Source organism: Sceloporus occidentalis, unplaced genomic scaffold, assembly GCF_023333645.1.
Source record: "Sceloporus occidentalis isolate IW3139 unplaced genomic scaffold, rSceOcc1.0.p SCAF_40, whole genome shotgun sequence".
NCBI classification, from domain to species: Eukaryota; Metazoa; Chordata; class Lepidosauria; order Squamata; family Phrynosomatidae; genus Sceloporus; species Sceloporus occidentalis.
In genome coordinates, this window is record NW_028317020.1 from 7,123,702 (window position 1) to 7,145,655 (window position 21,954).

At 44.2% G+C, this 21,954-nt stretch overlaps 1 protein-coding gene across 1 annotated transcript; it reads left to right on the forward strand.

Moving 5' to 3' along the window:
• The first annotated feature begins 50 nt into the window (after positions 1 to 50).
• Positions 51 to 21,134, forward strand: LOC149290303 (beta-ureidopropionase-like). The gene is made up of 10 exons (XM_089489646.1): positions 51 to 151; positions 287 to 458; positions 1,864 to 1,951; positions 14,965 to 15,059; positions 15,559 to 15,720; positions 16,354 to 16,523; positions 19,089 to 19,170; positions 19,264 to 19,306; positions 20,023 to 20,177; positions 21,051 to 21,134. Exons 1-10 carry the CDS (start codon positions 51 to 53, stop codon positions 21,132 to 21,134), a joined length of 1,152 nt encoding a protein of 383 aa, XP_089345772.1.
• The last annotated feature ends 820 nt before the right edge of the window (positions 21,135 to 21,954 follow it).

The following is a 21,954-nucleotide window of genomic DNA, read 5'->3' on the forward strand; positions in this document are numbered from 1 at the left end:
TCTGACTTTATGGATCTCAGGCCTCGGGTCTGACGCTCAAAGAAGTTACCATGTCTGGAGAGCTGGTGTCTTTGGAGCAGGTCCTGCAGGAGCACATCCCGGCAGAGAAGCTCAGAGAAGTATGGAGGCTTTTATATGGGAAAGAGCTCAGGTGAGATATATTGTTTGTTACCCTACACAAAGCCTTATAATTCAGTCCGACAATTATTTTACTTTGTACATGAGTGTAGACATTGTTTGGAACTGGACTCCTATAATGATGTTATGTCCCCCTTTTCTCTCCTAGGAACCTGGCTATCCCAGATCATGTTACGCAAACAGCCGTTCAGAGGAACTTTGAGTTGAAGGGGTACATCTTTGAAGCAGCGGCAGAACAACTCCGACGACCTCGTATGGTCCGAGTAGGACTGATCCAGAATAAAATCCAGTTGCCAACCGCCAAACCAGTACTGGAACAGGTGAGAGATTTATAAGGTTGTTGTGTGTGTGTTTTAGGATGAAGACGTGTAGACGTGAATGCCTTACGTACGAGCCTGTGCATAAAGGTTTACATATGCATTTATACAGATGATTGATTTAGGAATTTTGTGTCTGAATCGACACAAAAAGTAGAGATATGTTTTGTTACAAACGCCATTAAAAAAGTCACAACATTGCATTGCATTTAGTTTAGTTTACTACACTAGAAATCTGTCACTTTGTCCCTGGTAACACCTGTTGTGTGAACCTCTAAGACACAATGTGACCACAAGTATGTTTTGAAGCTAGGAGCCTTGAATGAAGGGAGCTCAGAAGTTTACAGGCGCATGCACTCGCAGTCATCAGTGTTTTGACGGAAGGCCACACATGCATAGCATTCTGTGACTATGTAGCGAGCATTCTGGCAGCCACATTTGTCGTTTTATGGTTATCCCTGTTCTGTCAGTCTTAGTAAGGCTGAAATCATTCGAGTGATTTACCTATAAATTGGGAAGCTAACACAGTGTATTGGTGAAAAGTTGTGCATTACACAGTGACAATTTCTCCATTTTTATTTTGCAATTGTGCCTCTTTGTTTTCATGTATATAACACATTCAGACACCTGTATAAACATTCATAGAAGCCAAACTAGGCTAATGGGACCTATAAGTAGCGGCATTTCTCTACGTAGCCTCCTATATGGCTCATTTTTCATGAACCAGTGCTCCAAATTGTATAGTACAGTTTCATGAAAACCTGTATATTCTCAATAATAAACAAATAATTTGCAGGAGTAGGAAAGCAATCTAGAATCTCCAGCTTACTGTATGCAGGCACCTATATGTATGGATAATGTACACTGCGGAGCTGCATCAACTCTCTGGTCACTTTACCTTAACTCCTGGCTCACCGTGTGGGACTTAGTACTGTCCTAGTGTGTCAATTATTGTGCGATATATTTAGAAGATACAGTCCACCCCGACACACTCTGCGAACTATGTGTCAATACTCCTCATATTACATCACCGCTCTTTATGTACAGTCACCCCTTAGGGGATAGCACTTAGCATAAAACCCCATGTCATTTTGGAGAACCTAGGTCATGGGACTATGTTACAAATTGATGAGCAGTGTGTAGTGTATAGCAACACACATCACCGGAACAACTGGTACTTAACACTGATGTAACACAAATCAAGGGCTGCATACATTAATGGAAAATGCCTGGTAGAGCAGCTGGCCGTTCTTCTCGCTGAGGCTGGAAGTACAGCACGGCGCATTATCCAGGTAACGGGCCAGCTTGCCGTATACTAAAGACAGTGCTGCGCCCATGCCGTGTACATGTGTATAAGGAACAGGACAATACACTGACCATACATTGCATTTTTCATTTCTCTCCACAGGTCACCGCCTTGCACAGGCGCATTGCTGACATTGTGGAGGTAGCGGCCATGAATGGTGTTAATATTGTGTGTTTCCAGGAAGCTTGGAGTAAGTATTTCTTAACTTTATACCCCAATAGTTCACATTACATAAACTGGTATTCACACTTCTCCCAGATTCCTACCCCTTCAGTAAGACCCCTAGTAACCTATGTCATTCCCCAATCACGCCCTCAGAGAATATATTAAAGGGGCCGTTATTCCTCTTAAAAATGTCTCCTGAAAGCCTACCAGCTTGGGGGGCAGGGAGGGGAGAGGCAAAATACAAATCTCTTTTCATTTATGTTACTCACTTAGAAATGATTATTAATATTTATTGTTTTATATAACGCCATCAAACTCCGTAGCGCTGTACAATGGGTAGACAGGGCATGCCAAGTAGTATGTAACATAAAAAATTGACTAACAGAGACAACAGGTGAGGAGGGCCCTGCTCAAACGAGCTTACAGTCTAGAGGGATTTAGACTGTCTAAGAATTCCTCAGATAAATGATCTGCAGTAATATGTTACATATAGACAGGACTGAGCCTGGTCAGGCAGGTAAATGTGTAACAAGCTGTAACAGCCTGTGCCTCTTGTCAAGGACAGGCTGGTTCAAGGCAAGGGACATCTATTTGCCTTGTTTTTTGTGTAGTGTTAAACAGATGAAAGGGACTCTCCAGTGGACAATGAATGCTTACGAAAGAACTTTTAGTTTGTAAGTATTTTCAGATGCTTTCATTGAACCTGGAAAAAGAAAAATCATACCTAAGGTAGAAGCTGCAGATCGGCAGCTCCTGTTATTCTTCATGCTCTGCATGCAGGAGTCATGAAATAGCTCCCATTGGACCCCCTACCTGCAGCGTTTGGCAAGTCTGAGCAGTAGTTAACTGGCAGTAACGTGTGATGAGATGTATGGTATTTCGCTGGATAGCAAGAGGGCACCATGCAAATTTAATCTCTCCTCTAGCATCTCCATTAAAGTGCATATGATGGCTGGAGTGTCCCTTTCACAATCACATTAACTGTTAACTCTATAAACTGCAGGAAAGTGTATCTGTTACGTGCGTATGAATGTACACAATGCAAAGAATCAAACTATAGCCTTACTAACTAAACAGAGATAACAAAAATGTCTTCTCATATCAACACAATATTACTTTTTCATTTTGCTGCCCTCTGTATTGCTCCATCTCTCCATATTTATTTTAGAAGTTTGTCAGGATGGAGTGTCTCATTTCACTCACTTTTATTACTTGTGTTAACTCAGGGCTTGACAAATGTTTTTAAATCTAGGAGCCAGCTAAAAAAGTTAGGAGCCAGGACTTTTTTTTGCCCTACACTCACACTTTGCCCCAGCACTCACAGTCTCACACTTTACCCTAGCCCTCACTTTGCCCCAGCACTTTGCGCACACTAAAAAGCACCAGTGCATACTTTTAATTACCATTAATTAATCCCATTAATTAACTCTGTCCCCAGTTTCCATAGGCATCTTTGTCACTAAATAGCTTCCCATGGTCCCTTGTTTCGTGACAAAGATGCCTACGAGAAACTGGGGACAGAGTTGGTCTTTGCCCCCAGTCTCCCATAGGCATCTTTGTCACTAAACATGAGATTATGGGAAGCTACTTAGGGACAAAGATGTCTATAGGAAACTGGGGACAGAGTTTGCCTTTGCCTCCAGTCTCCCATAGGAATCTTTGTCCCAGCCTCCCACTGCCAAGCATCCCCCAGTTACTTTCACTTACCTGACCCGGATGTGCACTCTGTTGGATTCCCGCTGCTGCTGCCGGTGGCCCCGTTGATCCAAAATAGAATTGAGTCAGCTGGCCAGTGCGACTCAGTGACCTTCGTGGGCGGTGCCAGCCACGTTCAGTGAGGAGGGTGGGCGGAGCCGCCGGCAGCAGCGGGGTTGTCTGCATCGCACAGACGCCTGCTGCTGCTGGAAAGGAGGATCCAAGTCCCCTGCAACGCCGCGGGGGATCTGGATCTTAAACCCAATTATAGGTTTGGCTCACAAACACCTAGGCGCCAGGACAAAATTATCAGGATTTGTTGAGCCCTGTGTTAACTCATATTGCCCCATTACTGTACTCGGGTACACTCACTACCTGCTTTTATCCATTGTATATACTAGACTTGGGCACCAGGGGGCTCTTCGTGTTCGTCTTCGTGCTCGTCTTCGGGGAAAAAAAAATCTTCGTATTCCGCGAATATTCGCCCGTTCCTGTCTTCTCTTCGGGCGAATATTCGCGGACATTCTTCGTGCTCGTTTAATCTTCGTTTTCCTCCTGGTTGCCTAGCAGGGGTTAATACGGGGTTAATAACACATCACAGCAGCAGCAGCTGCCGTGAAGGTACGTGTGTGCAGCTCTATTGGTCGTTTCGGCAGGGGGCTGGTCTGGCATCAACGAGTGAATTGCAGAACTGCAGAATGCACTTCATTCGTTGATGGCAGGCGAGCCCCCTGCCGAAACGACCAATAGAGTTGCACACACATACCGAGGTGTACTGTCCATAGATGTTTAATAAAAGAATAGGGAATATTTTACATTTTTAAATTGATTTTGGACCACTTTACATGCCTAACATTTGCTACCTATTTACAATGGCATACTTTGCAACAACCCAACTTACTTATTGGACAGGACTGGAAAATAGCAGGACTGTCCACCAAAATCTTGGGTGTGTTGGCAGGTATGCTGATGGAAAAATGTTGGACAAGAACTAAAAAATAGCTTAGGGTTAATGTACGGTTATGTTTAAGATTAGTAGCAGTGCACTGGTTTGGTTAAAGATGGATTATGTCTAAATAATAATAATTTAATTTTAATGTTTTTTTTAAAAAAAAAATAGGGGTTTATTTAAATGTATTTTAAAGTTAGATTTATTATTTAGTACTTGATTATATTTATTAAATGTTTATAGTAGCGTTACCTACCGAGCTATAACTACCTATGTGTATTTGCATTTTGCATACCTAGTTTAGCTAAATTAGATGGGACAGGACTGGAAAAAAGCAGGACTGTCCCTGAAAAAGTTGGGTCTGTTGGCAGGTATGTGGATGGAAAAATGTTATAGGGTGAAGTGTGAGTTATAGTGTTAATGTAATGCTATTAGTGAGTGAAGGCCAGGGCAAATAACAAGGAAAAGGTCCTTGTGTTTTGTGCATTGTAAGTGTGTGTGTATGTGTGTTATGTGTGATGTCACTGTGTGTTATATGTGTTATACGTGTTATTGTGTGTGTTATGTTTGGTTGGTTGTGTATCAGAAGGAAAATAATGAAATGGAAAAGGAAATGGGAAAGGCAAATGAGTGGGCAATTGGCGACCCGCTCACCTGTTTCACCCCAGGGCAAAGCACCCAAACACTGTCAGTCTTAGACGTTTGGCAGCAGACTTCCAGAGCTCAGACACAAGGCCCTAGCGTAAGCTGGCCACTCCGGCGGAGGTAGCAGGCGTTGCCACACCGCAAACAGAGGCAGCCAGGGGGGAGAAACTGCCCTTACCATTAGGGACATTTTGGGCATGACTCTAGCCAGGAAGCGAACTGGCAGAGAAGAGATGCTGGCACCACCACCAGCAGCAGCATTGAAAAGGCGAATGAGTGGGCAATTGGCGACCCACTCACCTGTTTCACCCCAGGGCAAAGCACCCAAACACTGTCAGTCTTAGACGTTTGGCAGCAGACTTCCAGAGCTCAGACACAAGGCCCTAGCGTAAGCTGGCCACTCCGGCGGAGGTAGCAGGCGTTGCCACACCGCAGACAGAGGCAGCCAGGGGGGAGAAACTGCCCTTACAATTAGGGACATTTTGGGCATGACTCTAGCCAGGAAGCGAACTGGCAGAGAAGAGATGCTGGCACCACCACCACCACCACCACCACCAGCAGCATTGAAAAATTGGAAAGGCGAATGAGAGGGCAATTGGCGACCCGCTCACCTGTTTCACCCCAGGGCAAAGCACCCAAACACTGTCAGTCTTAGACGTTTGGCAGCAGACTTCCAGAGCTCAGACACAAGGCCCTAGCGTAAGCTGGCCACTCCGGCGGAGGTAGCAGGCGTTGCCACACCGCAGACAGAGGCAGCCAGGGGGGAGAAACTGCCCTTACAATTAGGGACATTTGAGGCATGACACTAGCCAGGAAGCGAACTGGCAGAGAAGAGATGCTGGCACCACCACCAGCAGCAGCATTGAAAAGGCGAATGAGTGGGCAATTGGCGACCCACTCACCTGTTTCACCCCAGGGCAAAGCACCCAAACACTGTCAGTCTTAGACGTTTGGCAGCAGACTTCCAGAGCTCAGACACAAGGCCCTAGCGTAAGCTGGCCACTCCGGCGGAGGTAGCAGGCGTTGCCACACTGCAAACAGAGGCAGCCAGGGGGGAGAAACTGCCCTTACCATTAGGGACATTTTGGGCATGACTCTAGCCAGGAAGCGAACTGGCAGAGAAGAGATGCTGGCACCACCACCAGCAGCAGCATTGAAAAGGCGAATGAGTGGGCAATTGGCGACCCACTCACCTGTTTCACCCCAGGGCAAAGCACCCAAACACTGTCAGTCTTAGACGTTTGGCAGCAGACTTCCAGAGCTCAGACACAAGGCCCTAGCGTAAGCTGGCCACTCCGGCGGAGGTAGCAGGCGTTGCCACACCGCAGACAGAGGCAGCCAGGGGGGAGAAACTGCCCTTACAATTAGGGACATTTTGGGCATGACTCTAGCCAGGAAGCGAACTGGCAGAGAAGAGATGCTGGCACCACCACCAGCAGCAGCATTGAAAAGGCGAATGAGTGGGCAATTGGCGACCCACTCACCTGTTTCACCCCAGGGCAAAGCACCCAAACACTGTCAGTCTTAGACGTTTGGCAGCAGACTTCCAGAGCTCAGACACAAGGCCCTAGCGTAAGCTGGCCACTCCGGCGGAGGTAGCAGGCGTTGCCACACCGCAGACAGAGGCAGCCAGGGGGGAGAAACTGCCCTTACAATTAGGGACATTTTGGGCATGACTCTAGCCAGGAAGCGAACTGGCAGAGAAGAGATGCTGGCACCACCACCACCACCACCACCACCAGCAGCATTGAAAAATTGGAAAGGCGAATGAGAGGGCAATTGGCGACCCGCTCACCTGTTTCACCCCAGGGCAAAGCACCCAAACACTGTCAGTCTTAGACGTTTGGCAGCAGACTTCCAGAGCTCAGACACAAGGCCCTAGCGTAAGCTGGCCACTCCGGCGGAGGTAGCAGGCGTTGCCACACCGCAGACAGAGGCAGCCAGGGGGGAGAAACTGCCCTTACAATTAGGGACATTTGAGGCATGACACTAGCCAGGAAGCGAACTGGCAGAGAAGAGATGCTGGCACCACCACCAGCAGCAGCATTGAAAAGGCGAATGAGTGGGCAATTGGCGACCCACTCACCTGTTTCATCCCAGGGCAAAGCACCCAAACACTGTCAGTCTTAGACGTTTGGCAGCAGACTTCCAGAGCTCAGACACAAGGCCCTAGCGTAAGCTGGCCACTCCGGCGGAGGTAGCAGGCGTTGCCACACTGCAAACAGAGGCAGCCAGGGGGGAGAAACTGCCCTTACCATTAGGGACATTTTGGGCATGACTCTAGCCAGGAAGCGAACTGGCAGAGAAGAGATGCTGGCACCACCACCAGCAGCAGCATTGAAAAGGCGAATGAGTGGGCAATTGGCGACCCACTCACCTGTTTCACCCCAGGGCAAAGCACCCAAACACTGTCAGTCTTAGACGTTTGGCAGCAGACTTCCAGAGCTCAGACACAAGGCCCTAGCGTAAGCTGGCCACTCCGGCGGAGGTAGCAGGCGTTGCCACACCGCAGACAGAGGCAGCCAGGGGGGAGAAACTGCCCTTACAATTAGGGACATTTTGGGCATGACTCTAGCCAGGAAGCGAACTGGCAGAGAAGAGATGCTGGCACCACCACCAGCAGCAGCATTGAAAAGGCGAATGAGTGGGCAATTGGCGACCCACTCACCTGTTTCACCCCAGGGCAAAGCACCCAAACACTGTCAGTCTTAGACGTTTGGCAGCAGACTTCCAGAGCTCAGACACAAGGCCCTAGCGTAAGCTGGCCACTCCGGCGGAGGTAGCAGGCGTTGCCACACCGCAAACAGACGCAGCCAGAGGGGAGAAACTGCCCTTACCACTAGGGACATTTTGGGCATGACTCTAGCCAGGAAGCGAACTGGCAGAGAAGAGATGCTGGCACCACCACCACCACCAGCAGCAGCATTGAAAAATGGGAAAGGCGAATGAGTGGGCAATTGGCGACCCACTCACCTGTTTCACCCCAGGGCAAAGCACCCAAACACTGTCAGTCTTAAACGTTTGGCAGCAGACTTCCAGAGCTCAGACACAAGGCCCTAGCGTAAGCTGGCCACTCCGGCGGAGGTAGCAGGCGTTGCCACACCGCAGACAGAGGCAGCCAGGGGGGAGAAACTGCCCTTACCATTAGGGACATTTGATTCATGACACTAGCCAGGAAGCGAACTGGCATCGAAGAGACACTGGCACCACCACCAGCAGCAGCAGCAGCAGAATTGGGAAAGGCGAATGAGTGGGCAATTGGCGACCCACTCACCTGTTTCACCCCAGAGCAAAGCATCCAAACACTGTCAGTCCTTGGCGTTTGGGAGCGGACTTCCAGAGCTCAGACACAAGGCCCTAGCGTAAGCTGGCTACATTGGCGGAGGTAGCAGGCGTTGCCACACCGCAGCAAGTGCAACCAGGGGGGAGAAACTGCCCTTACCATAAGGGACATTTGAGGCATGACACTAGCCAGGAAGCGAACTGGCAGAGAAGAGACACTGGCACCACCACCAGCAGCAGCAGCAGCAGCATTGGAAAAGGCGAATGAGTGGGCAATTGACGACCCGCTCACCTGTTTCACCCCAGGGCAAAGCATCCAAAAACTGTCAGTCCTTGGCGTTTGGGAGCGGACTTCCAGAACTCAGACACAAGGCCCTAGCGTAAGCTGGCTACACCGGCGGAGGTAGCAGGCGTTGCCACACCGCAACAAGTGCAACCAGGGGGGAGAAACTACCCTTACCATCAGGGACATTCGAGGCATGACACTAGCCAGGAAGCGAACTGGCATTGAAGAGAGACACTGGCACCACCACCAGCAGCAGCAGAATTGGGAAAGGCGAATGAGTGGGCAATTGACGACCCGCTCACCTGTTTCACCCCAGGGCAAAGCATCCAAGCACTGTCAGTCCTTGGCGTTTGGTAGCAGACCTACAGAACTCAGACACAAGGCCCTAGCATAAGCTAGCTACACCGGCGGAGGTAGCAGGCGTTGCCACACCGCAGCAAGTGCAACCAGGGGGGAGAAACTACCCTTTCCATTAGGGACATCTGAGGCATGATTTCAGCCAGGAAGCGAACTGGCAAAAGATACTGGCACCACCACCAGCAGCAGCGTTGGAAACGGAAAAAGGTGAATGAGTGGGCAATTGACGACCCACTCACCTGTTTCACCCCAGGGCAAAGCATCCAAAGACTGTCAGTCCTAGGCGTTTGGGAGCGGACTTACAGAGCTCAGACACTAGGCCCTAGCGTAAATTGGCTACACCAGCGGAGGTAGCAGGCATTGCCACACCGCAGCAAGTGCAACCAGGGGGAGAAACTACCTTAAACATTAGAGAGAAAAAATTTAACTTTCCAAGCTAAGAGCTGGGTAACCCAATTTGGGCAGATTGAATTTAAGAAAGGCAATCTGCTCCATCAGATGAGGTGCCATGCGTGAGCGCTGTGGACTCAGTATGTTTCCAGTCATAGAAAACACGCGCTCACTTTGAACAGTGGTTGGCGGACATGATAGAAGCTGCTGCGCAACCCATGAGAGTGCAGGCCACACACTCTTCTTTTCATCCCAGTAGCTAAGAGGATCAACATTAGGAGCAGAAGGAACTTCACAGAGGTAAAGTTTGACCATTTCAGCAGCACTACTCTCCTTTCTGCTGCTAGCTCTGTCAGATGGTCCAACTATACTGCCAAGTGCCTCTTCCCAAAACGCAGCTGCTCCACTCAGCTGTGTTGTGCTGCTTGTGGCACTGCTGCTGATGCTGCTGCTAGGGGTAGCAGACCACATCATCTCTTCCTCCTCCTGCACCTCACCCTCCTCGGACAGCATTCCCATTTTACGCTGCCAGTCACGCACCTTGTTGACCAATTGCTCCCGGTAGCTACTGAGAACATTGAATTTCAAAGCTAGCTTTCCCTTAATTCTTGGATCACAAAGGCACGCTAGCATCATTTCGGGACTCTCTTCCATTCGCTTGCGAAGGTGTACTTTTAGCAGATCCTTCAGCTTCCTGACTATGGCTGCTACGTCAGGATGTAGAGTGCCACCTTGAACAGCCTCACGGTTTCCAAGGAACACATCCATCTTGCTGCCTAGATGGGAGAACACTGGGATTACCTGGGCCAGACTGGCAGTGTTTGAGCTTAAATTTTCTGTGGCATCCCTGAATGGTTTAAGGACTGCCACTAGCTGGGCGATCACTGTCCAATCCTCCCTATTCAATGGAGAGGTAATCCCAATATTGTGCTCTGAGGCAAGATTATGGATTGCCCTCTGCTGCTCCAAAATCCTCTCTAGCATGTCTAACGTGGAGTTCCACCGTGTACTGACATCCTGACGTAGGCAGTGTACGGGAAGACCTGACCTCTCTTGCTCTTCCCTCAAAAGTTGGCTAGCCTTAACACTATGGTGAAAGTGCCCAGCGATCTTTCTGCAGCGGGACAGAACTACTGCTGCCACATTAGTTCCTTCTGACATTGCTGCCTTCACTACAAGATGGATGATGTGGGCTGCACAGCGCACACCAACAATATGACCATCTCGCAGCGCTTTCACCATATTGGCACCTCCGTCAGTTACCACAAAACCAACTTCAACATTGGTGCCCGCCTCTGCTCCCACCCAAAGGCTAAACATTTTCCTAATCGCATGCAGAATATTTTGGGAAGTGTGCTTTTCATCCATCACTTCTGCATGGAGAAGGAATGATCGGTAGCCTGCTGCAGCAACTTCCTTAGACACACCGGGCTGCCACCAGTGTGCTGTCAAAGAAAGAAAGGCATGCTGGGCGCTAGGTGCACTCCACAAATCTGTAGTGAAATGAACACACTGACCAGCAGCCTTGGAAAGCTCCTCTTTCACTGCTGCAACACAGGACCGATACAGCGAGGGGACAATGTTCCTGCTGAAAGTGGAACGTGACGGAACTGTGTATTGTGGAGCCACAGCCGCCATCAATTGTTTGAAAGGCTCCCCTTCAATCATGGAGAAGGATGCCCCTCCAACAGCAATGAACTGACCAATAAGTCGCGTTACTTTATTGGCCTGCTGTTTGGGCATCGTTCTCTTGGAGTGGAATGCCCCAAATTCTTCCAGGGTGGGCTGGGCATGCAGTGCTCCAACCTGCCTTGGTCTCTGGCTGCCAGCACTAGTTGCTGCTGCTGCTGCTGCTGCTATTGGCTCAGAAGAAGAAGCTGTCGGGGTTTTTCCACGGCCACCAGCTATGCTGCCTGCACTAAGTTTTACCTCTGCATCTTTCCCCAATAGCACAGCGTTGTGTTGAGTGCTGAGGTGATGCTTCATGCTAGCACTGGTAAAATGGCCAGACACTTTCCCTCTGCTTATTAGCTTCCCACAATGTTTGCACTTTCCATAGCGCCCTTCTTCAACATTTTCAAAGTGCTCCCAAATTGGGGCGCGCATAGCCTTGGAGTGTGCCTTGGGTGTTGCTCTTACTGCTCGGGGTGGATGAACAGAGGCAGAACTAGTGGTGGTGGGACTGGTGGTAACAGTACTGGCCATAGTGGGACTGCTAATTGCTTTAGATTTGCTAGGTTTTGCTGCTGCTGCTGGTGGTGGTGATGGTGATGATCGTAGCGGAGAAGGTGGAGGCTCAGGGGAAAATTGTGCACTAGTCATTTGGACACTGCTCCCTGAGGAATCTGATTCCTGACCACTCATCTCCTCTACTTCCTCTGGCTCATAGTCTAGCTCTTCATTAGCCAGATCGAATGGAATTCCTGCTAGGCTGGAGCTAAGACTGATATCGTCGTGAGACTCGTGACTAGTAGTAGTGCGAGCAGGAAGAATAGACTCTGCACTTGGCCTCTCAGTCTCAGGCTCCTCTGCTACCTCGCTAGGTGGAGTTCCACTATGTGTAGCCCTCTCTCTAACTGTCTTTACAAAAATTTTGTAAGGACTTGGTGGCTTGCTAGAGGTACTAGGAGGACATGGCGTGGCGGGGGTACCAGTGGGAACAGTAGGCGCAGCACTAGTGGTGGTAGAGGCGGGGGTGGTGGTGGTGGTGGTTTTCCCTACAAAGGAATGAGATCGCTTTGGTTTGGGACCCCTCTGAGTCTTGCTGCTAATTTGGCTCTGCTTGGTACCTTGCATGCTGCTGGTGGATGGGGAAGATGCTGCTTGGGGCAAAAGGCACTTCTTTTTAGTCACTGGGCTGGTACTACTTGTGCTACCCTTTAACTTTGAACGTGCTTCTGGTGCTTTAGGCTTTCCGTAAAAAACCATAGAGCTTGTGGGCCTAGCCGCACTACTACTGCCTGCTTTTGGTGCCTTTCCTTTACTTGATGATCCTTCAAGCAATGCTTCCCCAAATGATAAGCGAGAGCTTGGCCTACTTGGCCGACTAGACTGACGCAAAGGCTGCATCTTAGAGCTGGTGGTGGTGCTGGTGGTGGTGCTGGTGGTGGTGGTGGTAGATGGAGCTTGTCCCTCCTTAGTCCCAAAAGGAGGATCCATTTCAAATTTTGTGTTGTGTGTGTAGTGTAGTGTAGTGTAGTGTAGTGTAATGTTTAAAAAACTATAAAAAAAAAAATAAAAAAATAAAAATAAAAAAAAGGAAAAACGAATTAAAGACAAAAAAATTAGAGGAAGTTCTCTTCAGTGCTACTGCTTAAAAAGTAAAACTATGCACTACTGCACTGTGCTGTGTGCAATCTGCCAAAATCCTAAAGTTATTGAAATTATTAACTCAAGATTAACTATTTAATAACTAGCAGTATTTTATTTTTAATTTGAATTTACACGGGCCTAAGAGCTTAGCCTACCACTATGCTAGCCTAAAGCTATATTTCCTTACTATAAGTCTACCTCTAGGCAGACGCTCTCAAACCCACTAAGCTAAAGTGAGGTTAAATCAGATTCAGTATATGATTTATTAATTAATATTAAGTTATATAATATTAATAGATTAGAACTAATTTACTTATATATTATGTATTATAGATAGAAGAATATAGATTATGAATTAGAATTTAGAATTAGAATTACTTATATTATAGATTATGAATTAGAATATTATTATTTATAATATATTATAGATTAAGATTAAAGAAGATTAGAATTATTTTAGTACTACAGCTAGTAGCTTGAAGCTTTGCTTAGTACAGCTCGTCACAGTCAATTTTTCTTGAAAAGAATTAGAAATAAAATAAAATGTCACAGCAAAACAGTTATCTTCACTGCTTGCTGCACTCACTAGCCCAACAAGTTCACTTCACTGATGGACTGAGGTGAGCAAAACACTAAGGGTACTTTAATAAAATTGAAATAAAATGTAAAATAAATGAGAAAATCTTTGCAAAACAGTTAACGTCACTGCTTGCTGATCAAAAAAAAACACAGCACTTATGCGGCTGCACTCACTAGCCCAACAAGTTCACTTCACTGATGGACTGAGGTGAGCAAAACAAATGAAATAAAATGAAAGATTAATTAAGAAAATTTACTTGGTCTCTTACTGTTGCTAAAACAAAGCACAAACTATAGAGCTGCAGCACCAGTACTAATAAGATTAGCTGAACTATACGCTAGTAGTAATTAATTAATATTATTACTTTTATTTATAGCTAATTTAATTAACTATTAAGATAAGAAAGAATTAGAGAATTATTGATATTACTGATTTTAGATTAGACACTAGTAGATGTTCTGAATGTCTACAGTACACTCTACACTAGTATACTATTACTAACTATAACTGACAAATATATATATAATTTTATAATGAATTCAATTATTAATTATATTAATTAATATTACTGATTTTAAATTAGACACTAGTAGATGAATGTCTACAGTACACTCTACACTAGTATACTATAGTATATATATATATATATATGACTGACAAATATATATATATATATATAATATTATAATGAACTATTAAATTATAGATTCTATTAAATTGTAATTTATAAATTCTATTTAATTTATTTAAGCAGGACAGGCAATAGGCACTAGTGCCAGCCCAGGGCAAGGGCACCCCAGTGCCACTGAGGCACTGGGTGCACTGTCAACTCAACAGCACTTACACTAAAGTTGATGACAAATTAATTTTAAAAAATTAAATTAATCAAATTATTATTATTAAATATATTAATTAAGTAGCACTGAAGTGAGGATGAAGTACACAGTGAGAAATGGCAGGCTAAGGCTTACCAGTCTCACACAGAACAGAACAATCTCTCTCTGTAACGCTCGGATGCAGCACAGCAGTGTTGCCAAAGCAGTCACAGCGAAAAATGAATGGATCTCTCAGGCAAGCTCTGGTCTTATAAAGGCGCCTTCAGAATTAAAAAAACAGCAGCACAGGCATTGGACGAGACCCTTAGCGTTACGTCACAAGAGTGAGCTGATTGGACAGACGAGGATCAGCTCACTCCTGTTTGAAATTTTGGCGGTTTGCGCGGCAAAAACGAAGACGATCACGAAGAATCTTCGAATCTTCGTGATTGTGAGTCTTCGTCTTCGCCTACGGTTTGCCGGCACTGTATTCTGTTCTACGTTCCTTCGGAACGAACAAAAAAACGGCCTCTTCGTGCTCGTTTTCATGTTCGCCCGAAGACGAATGCACAAGTCTAGTATATACCATCTTTGCCCCACTTTCCCTATTCATTAAGTCTGCACCCTAAAAAAGCCGCTGCTTTCCTTTACACATACGAGTCACTTGGTCATCCCTTCAGTTATATGAAAGGTTGTCCTATCCACCTTCGTCTGACTATCTCTCCAGCAATGCCCTTCGCTTTTTGTACGAGGGAGAAACTTCCATGGACAGAGTTTGCTGAATCTGCAGAGAATGGAATGACCACCAAATTCTGCCAGGAGGTAAGAGCACTACAGAGGGCATTCACACTTTTTTACAGTTTCATTTCTGTTGATGTTGGTGCTTGACCATCTGTTGGGTGGATGAGCTGTCACAATTCCAGGTCTTCCACTTGTATGATTAGCAGCATCTATCTACAACAATGTGATACACCTGAAAGAACCCAGCAGTCTCTTTCAGAATTAAATGTTCTTATCTTGAATTAGTACATTTACTTAAACCATTCCTAAGACATGGTTACCTGGTACACAATATGGATGTACTTAACATTTCTGTACATGCAAGGGCTGATTACAACTACAGTAAGAGCAAGTCTAAAATAAAATCTGCGTGTTTCAATAATCTTGTTAAATCTAGAATGTTGTATGTAAAGACTTACAATGCAGTACATACTACATAGCATGTGGTGAAGGAGTATGTAATTCCAGCATGGACACACGGATTCCAGTGCTCATATTACCTGAGCTAAGCGCATTGTTGTTCAACATCATGCATTTGCAGTTAGCAAAAAAGTACAACATGGTCATCATATCTCCGATCTTGGAAAGAGATGAGTTACATGGGGATACTCTGTGGAACACAGCTGTCGTTATATCAAACACGGGAGCTGTTCTGGGAAAAAGCAGAAAGAACCACATCCCAAGGGTGGGTGACTTTAACGAGGTGAGTAACCTGGACTTTCCCAAGCCAATGTCTTATCATTTAGGTTTTTGGGTTGATGTCTGGATTATGGGGCTTCATGCTTGGACTGGCTTTCATAGTGGTGGGCTAGACACTTTATAAAGGACTGTTAACTACAACACTGTATATTTTTGGGGAAGACCTAGAGAATGGTATCATAATATGCCTATTTCTTGTGTATTTGGTTTTCACGCAGAAGCTTAAAGCAGATCTGTCACAATACCCATATTGTATATTTTATATACTAAACAACCCTATGTAATCATGTTTACAGATTGAAATGAGCTATATATATATATTTTTTTAAAACTATACATGATGCGGAAAGGTATCTTAACTTTGTAGTCTCAGGATGTGCATGATTTTACTCTCCATTGTGTCATCTCGTATTATTGTAAGACAGACTATGCAATGATGGGTAAGAAGAAAACCTTCTTGATTGAATGCTGGCTCTGCCACAGGCTGCTGATTTCATGTATGCTGGTGAACATCCAAAATATCACTTTATAATGCTTTTTATGACAATAATTCAGACATATCATGAACGTGTGGGTTGGAAAATAAAAGTAATATGTGAATTAAAATAACCTGTTATTCTTGGTGCCTGTACTACAGTCCAGTTATTACATGGAGGGAAACACAGGCCACCGAGTATTCCAGACAGCATTTGGGAAGATTGCCGTAAACATCTGCTACGGGCGGCACCATCCCCTGAACTGGTTCATGTACAGCATGAACGGAGCAGAGATTATTTTCAATCCTTCAGCTACCATCGGAGGGCTTAGGTAATGGAGCTCCAGAGGTGTTCCGCATTCCTGGGTCAAACTGTTATTATTGGGATTATCCTATTTAACAATTTACAGAGTATCCAGGACAATATATACACCAAATTTCACAGAACAGTTATTTTTTTTATTTTAAAGAAGCAGTGAAGGACCTTATATCAAACTCCAAATTGGTAAAGAGAGTCCAGTTAAGATCTGAATAAGATTGGTTACCTAGAAAAGACAACTTGTAACAGCCTGCGTTTTCAGATCCTCCCTCCCCTGTACATAATACGATATGATCCAACAGGCCCTCAATGCAAACAACAGACCAGCCAGAGCATTGGTCATACTAGTAAGGCATACATACATAAAAGGTCCAATCATAGAGCACTTTGCTTTAAGCCCAGTCCTGCGTGGCTAACATTTCCCAGTTAGTGATGGGAAGTTCGGATCATTAAAGTGAATCGGATCATTTCGATTCGTTCACTGAAATGATCCGATTCATGATCCGAATCTTCAGATCACTCAGTGTGACTCACAGGAGTTACTGTTTTCCAGTAACTCCGTGCAGGCACACTAACGATTGGCCCCGCCCCTTTCATTATGAATCCTCCCCCCTGCCTCCAGTGATGTCAATGAAGGCAGAGAGCCGTTCAAAGATTCGGATCTTACAGGGATCCGAATCTTACAGGGATCCGGATCACTGTAAGATCCGGATCACTGTAAGATCCGGATCTTTGAACGACTCTCTGCCTTCATTGGGATTCTAATCATTCAGAGAATATCACCATACTGTTATAAATAATACATTAATAATCACTGCCCCCAGGATTTACATTCCCCTTTACCTGCAACTGCACCTTAAGCTAACTTTATTAAATTAATTAAATTAACCCTCACCATTAAATTAACCCTAAACACCCCATCAACCATGACTGCCCCTAAAATTAACCCTTAACACCCCATTAAGCATAACTGCCCCCAAATTAACCCTAAACACCCCATTAAGCATTACTGTCCACAAATTAACACTAAAGACCCCATTAAGCATAACTGCCCCTAAATTAAAACTGAAGACCCCATTAAGCATAACTGCCCCTAAATTAACCCTAAACACCCCGTTAAGCATAACTGCCCCCCAAATTAACCCTAAACACCCCATTAAGCATAGCTGCCCCCAAATTAACACTAAAGACCCCATTAAGCATAACTGCCCCCAAATTAACCCTAAAAACACCCCATTAAGCATAACTGCCCCCAAATTAACCCTAAACACCTCATTAAGCATAACTGCCCCTAAATTAACACTAAAGACCCCATTAAGCATAACTGCCCCTAAATTATCCCTAAACACCCCATTAAGCATAACTGCCCCTAAATTAACACTAAAGACCCCATCAACCATACCAATTTATTAGGTAATTTATCTGGAGTACATGCAATTAATTTAGGGGCAGTTATGGTTAATGGAGTATTTAGGGTTAATTTCAGGGGCCGTTATGGTTAATGGGGTCTTTAGGGTTAATTTCAGGGGCCGTTATGGTTAATGGGGTCTTTAGGGTTAATTTCAGGGGCCGTTATGGTTAATGGGATCTTTACGGTTAATTTCAGGGGCAGTTATGGTTGATGGGGTATAAGGGTTAATTTTATGCTGATGACTGAGGGTTAATTTAATTAATTTAATAAAGTTAACTGTAGGTGCAGTTATAGGTAAAGTGGGGAAAACTCAGGGGAATCTAAATCCTGGGGGCAGTGTGAACATTATTAATGTATTTATTTATAAAAGTATGGTATCAGTAATATTCTCTGAATGATTCGAATCATTTGTATCTTCGGATCATTCGACTCTTCGGATCATTCGACTCTTTGAACGACTCTCTGACTCTATGAGTCATCGTTCCTGTGTGAATTAATGAGCTGTAACCTGACCCCAGAGTCTGTGTCTGAGTGCTCTGCAGATGACTCACAGCTCTAGGATCAGGTTACAGCTGCATGATTCACAGACTGAACCGCTACAAATGAATCGTTCAGTCTACTGAACCGATTCATCCGGATCACTAAAAAGAACCGGATCAAATGAACGATTCGTTCATGATCCGGACATCACTACCCACAGTGACAGGGCTATATATATATATATATATATATATATGGGTTTTATGTGCAAAGAGAGAGGACCTACCAGAGGACCTGTGTTCTGTGCCGGGCGGGGAAGTGACTGCTGGACAGTGTTGTGTGCGGGGTGGAGCTGCTACACACTGTTGTATGGGGATAAGGGCCTGCTGAATAGAGAAGAATGAAGAGAGTGATAAGAAAGAGAGGGGGAGAGAGTGGGAGAAAAGAAAGATAGGGAGAGAGACGGATGTGCTAGAGAGAGAAAAAGTACATGTTATTTTAAGACACACACACACACACACATATATATATATATATACTTTTGTATACCAGCATTTATTTGTTATTGAACCACTATCTACAAGTAAAAGTTCTCGTGATCTCTCGTTTTTCTTTTTGTTTTTAATCTCTTCTTGAACTCGTGCTCATCTCTCATTTGTAATTCATGACCTGTTGATTCTCTTGCAGTGAGTCACTTTGGCCCATAGAAGCCAGGAATGCTGCTATTGCCAATCATTGTTTTACCTGTGCCATCAATCGTGTGGGAACTGTGAGTGAACTGTTACTGGACATACTGACCTGTCTGTTTTTGTAATTCATATAATGTTTATGCTTAGATGATACAACTTCTTTTTTTTTTCAGGAGCACTTTGAAAATGAGTTTACCTCTGGAGATGGCAATAAAGGTATGTTGAACAAGGAAGAACATTTAAATAAGTAGATTACCTAGAAGCTTAATCAACCTAAAACCATTAAGGACTAGCTAAAAACAACTGATGAGCTGGGGTGGTTTTAGATTATAGTGTGTTTTCCCAAGTGTATTAATTTTCTACAGTTAGAAAGGGTAGAAGTTCAAAATGTAAGTCATTGGGCACTCAGTAAGGTCAGAGAAAATATTAACTGCTCCGTCAACAATGAACTGTAGTGTGATGTGCAAATAAGCTGTACTTGACTCATGGCCATGTTTTTAGGTACCTAACTTGGATAGTAATACACTGACCCAGCCAGTTTACCCGCTGGAGTGCAAAATTGTTGTTGATAAAATATGTTCCTATTTAAATCAATGTGTGTAAATCCCATGTTGCTTGAAAACTTACTCTTGGAAAATGGTGCATTTTGATGTTCCATGTATTCCTCTTACTTTCGTTTACGTGACTTTTCCACCTTTAATGTAAGTCTTTTACTCACAGCTCTTTGTTGCTTCTTAAGTGTATGACCACCATTTTTGTCCTTGAGCTCCCCAACTCTGATTACAATTTGAGGAACTAACCCATGGGCTTTAACTACCATTTAACATGGAAAGACCTGTGCCTTCCACTACATGTGAACAGGTGTGATGCTTTGTATTGATGTACCATATAAATGAGGATCCAGCCTTATAGGTTTCATTCTCTACTTTCAGCCCATCATGACTTTGGCCATTTCTATGGCTCTAGCTACGTGTCTGCTCCTGATGGGAGTCGAACCCCAGGGCTAAGCAGGGTGAATGATGGGCTGCTAGTGGCTGAGCTGGACCTGAACCTTTGTAGACAAACCAACGACAAATGGAACTTCAAGGTACGTTCCTGTAGAAGCAGGCTGCGTGATATCATACTACTAGCTCTATGACTTGGTTATTTTCATATTTAAGGTTCATAGTTAACATAATAAGCATGTTAGAAGAACCATATAGGTGTGTGTAAAATTTAAAGCACCAACATATATGGTAAGAAAGGTTGTTCCCTATCAGAAAAGGCCAGCATTGCTGGTAAAATGCCTTTCAGGTGATCAGCAAGAAATTTTTTTAAAAAAAAGGAAATAAAAACTGCGAAAAATGTAAAAAGGTCTCCAAATACTCCCCACCCAGAGGACAAATAAAAAACTTTAACAATACCATTTAAAAATGACGTCGCATATGAGGGATCATTTTGGCTATTAAAATCTCCTTTTAAACATCTAGTGTACTGCTGCTTACAAATTTACATGGTTTATGTGGACTGACATACCGTACATAGAATATGGCATACAAGTATCTTTTGGAATAACTCATTAACCTTTACAGTGATTGACGGAAACACAACACAAATACATTATAGCTAACAGTGATTGATTAAATGGATGACTTAGTGTCCTGGCCATTTGATTGACAGATTTAAGTATTGTATTGTACCTCTTTATAATAGTATGATCATGTATTTGCTCACAAATGTACCAATATATACAACTTTCTTTAGCATAAACTTACTACTGTCACCCAGTTCCACATTACAACTGTTGTTTGTGGAACGTGGTTCCTAAATGCCTGGCTGTGCACCATGGGAACTGTAGTTCACAGCACCTGGAATAGAATCCCAAATGTTATTTGGCATTCTAGTATTTTGTTAAAAGGCAAAAGTTATTATTTCAAGCAAGTATATTACCCATTAATCTATCAATTCCTTCCTTGTGCAGATGACTGGACGTTATGAGATGTATGCAGATGAGCTGACCCAGGCCACCAGCCCAGATTTCCAGCCCAACATTGTGCGAGAGTAATGGAAAGAAGCAACACATTTTTAAGTAGCAACAGTGACACTTGTCTTTCATACTCTGGACCAAGAGATGGTGTGGAGACATTTCTGTGTAGCAGAACTGCCATTTGCCAAACAGCAGGTTATGGTAGATCGGTATATAAAGCGTTCAATATTAGTCTGCTACCAGCTTTTGATGTAGTAATACCTATGCAAATATATATAATTCTCACTTTCAGCAACAATCGTTGGTCCATCTGATGATTTCGGCTTGCATCCTACATCACGGTTTGGTTTATGTATTGAAATTCATTGATAAATGATATATACCCATTTTCTTTGTAAAGACAATTGGTATGTAAAAGAAAAGATAGAAATGCATTTTTTTAATAATAATTAAGGTGCAAAAACAAATGTCTTTGCCTCAGCTTTGTCTTTTACTTACTCCAGGTAATAGAAACACCCCCAACATCCATACGGATACATAGTTCCATTTATTAAGTTCTTTTTGTATGTAAGTGAAAAAGTTCACAAATACAAATGATAGGTAAAAGAAGGATCTGCACATGGCCAAGGACAGGTTAATGACATCTGAAGGACCTATGAGAAAAGTCTTATATGGAACATGCTTTAAGCTTAATAAAAAGTAGAAGTCTCTAAAAAAACATTTTTCTTTGAGTTTTAAATAGTGTTGTATACATTAATGTAATTTTTTCCAAAAAACATTATTGGTGGATCACAATTTTAGACAGGCATGTTATATTTTGGTTATGTTCAAAATTCCACACTGAGGTAATGGTTTATAGCAATGCTAATGAGGTTTGTTTCCCCATAGAAACAGTGCT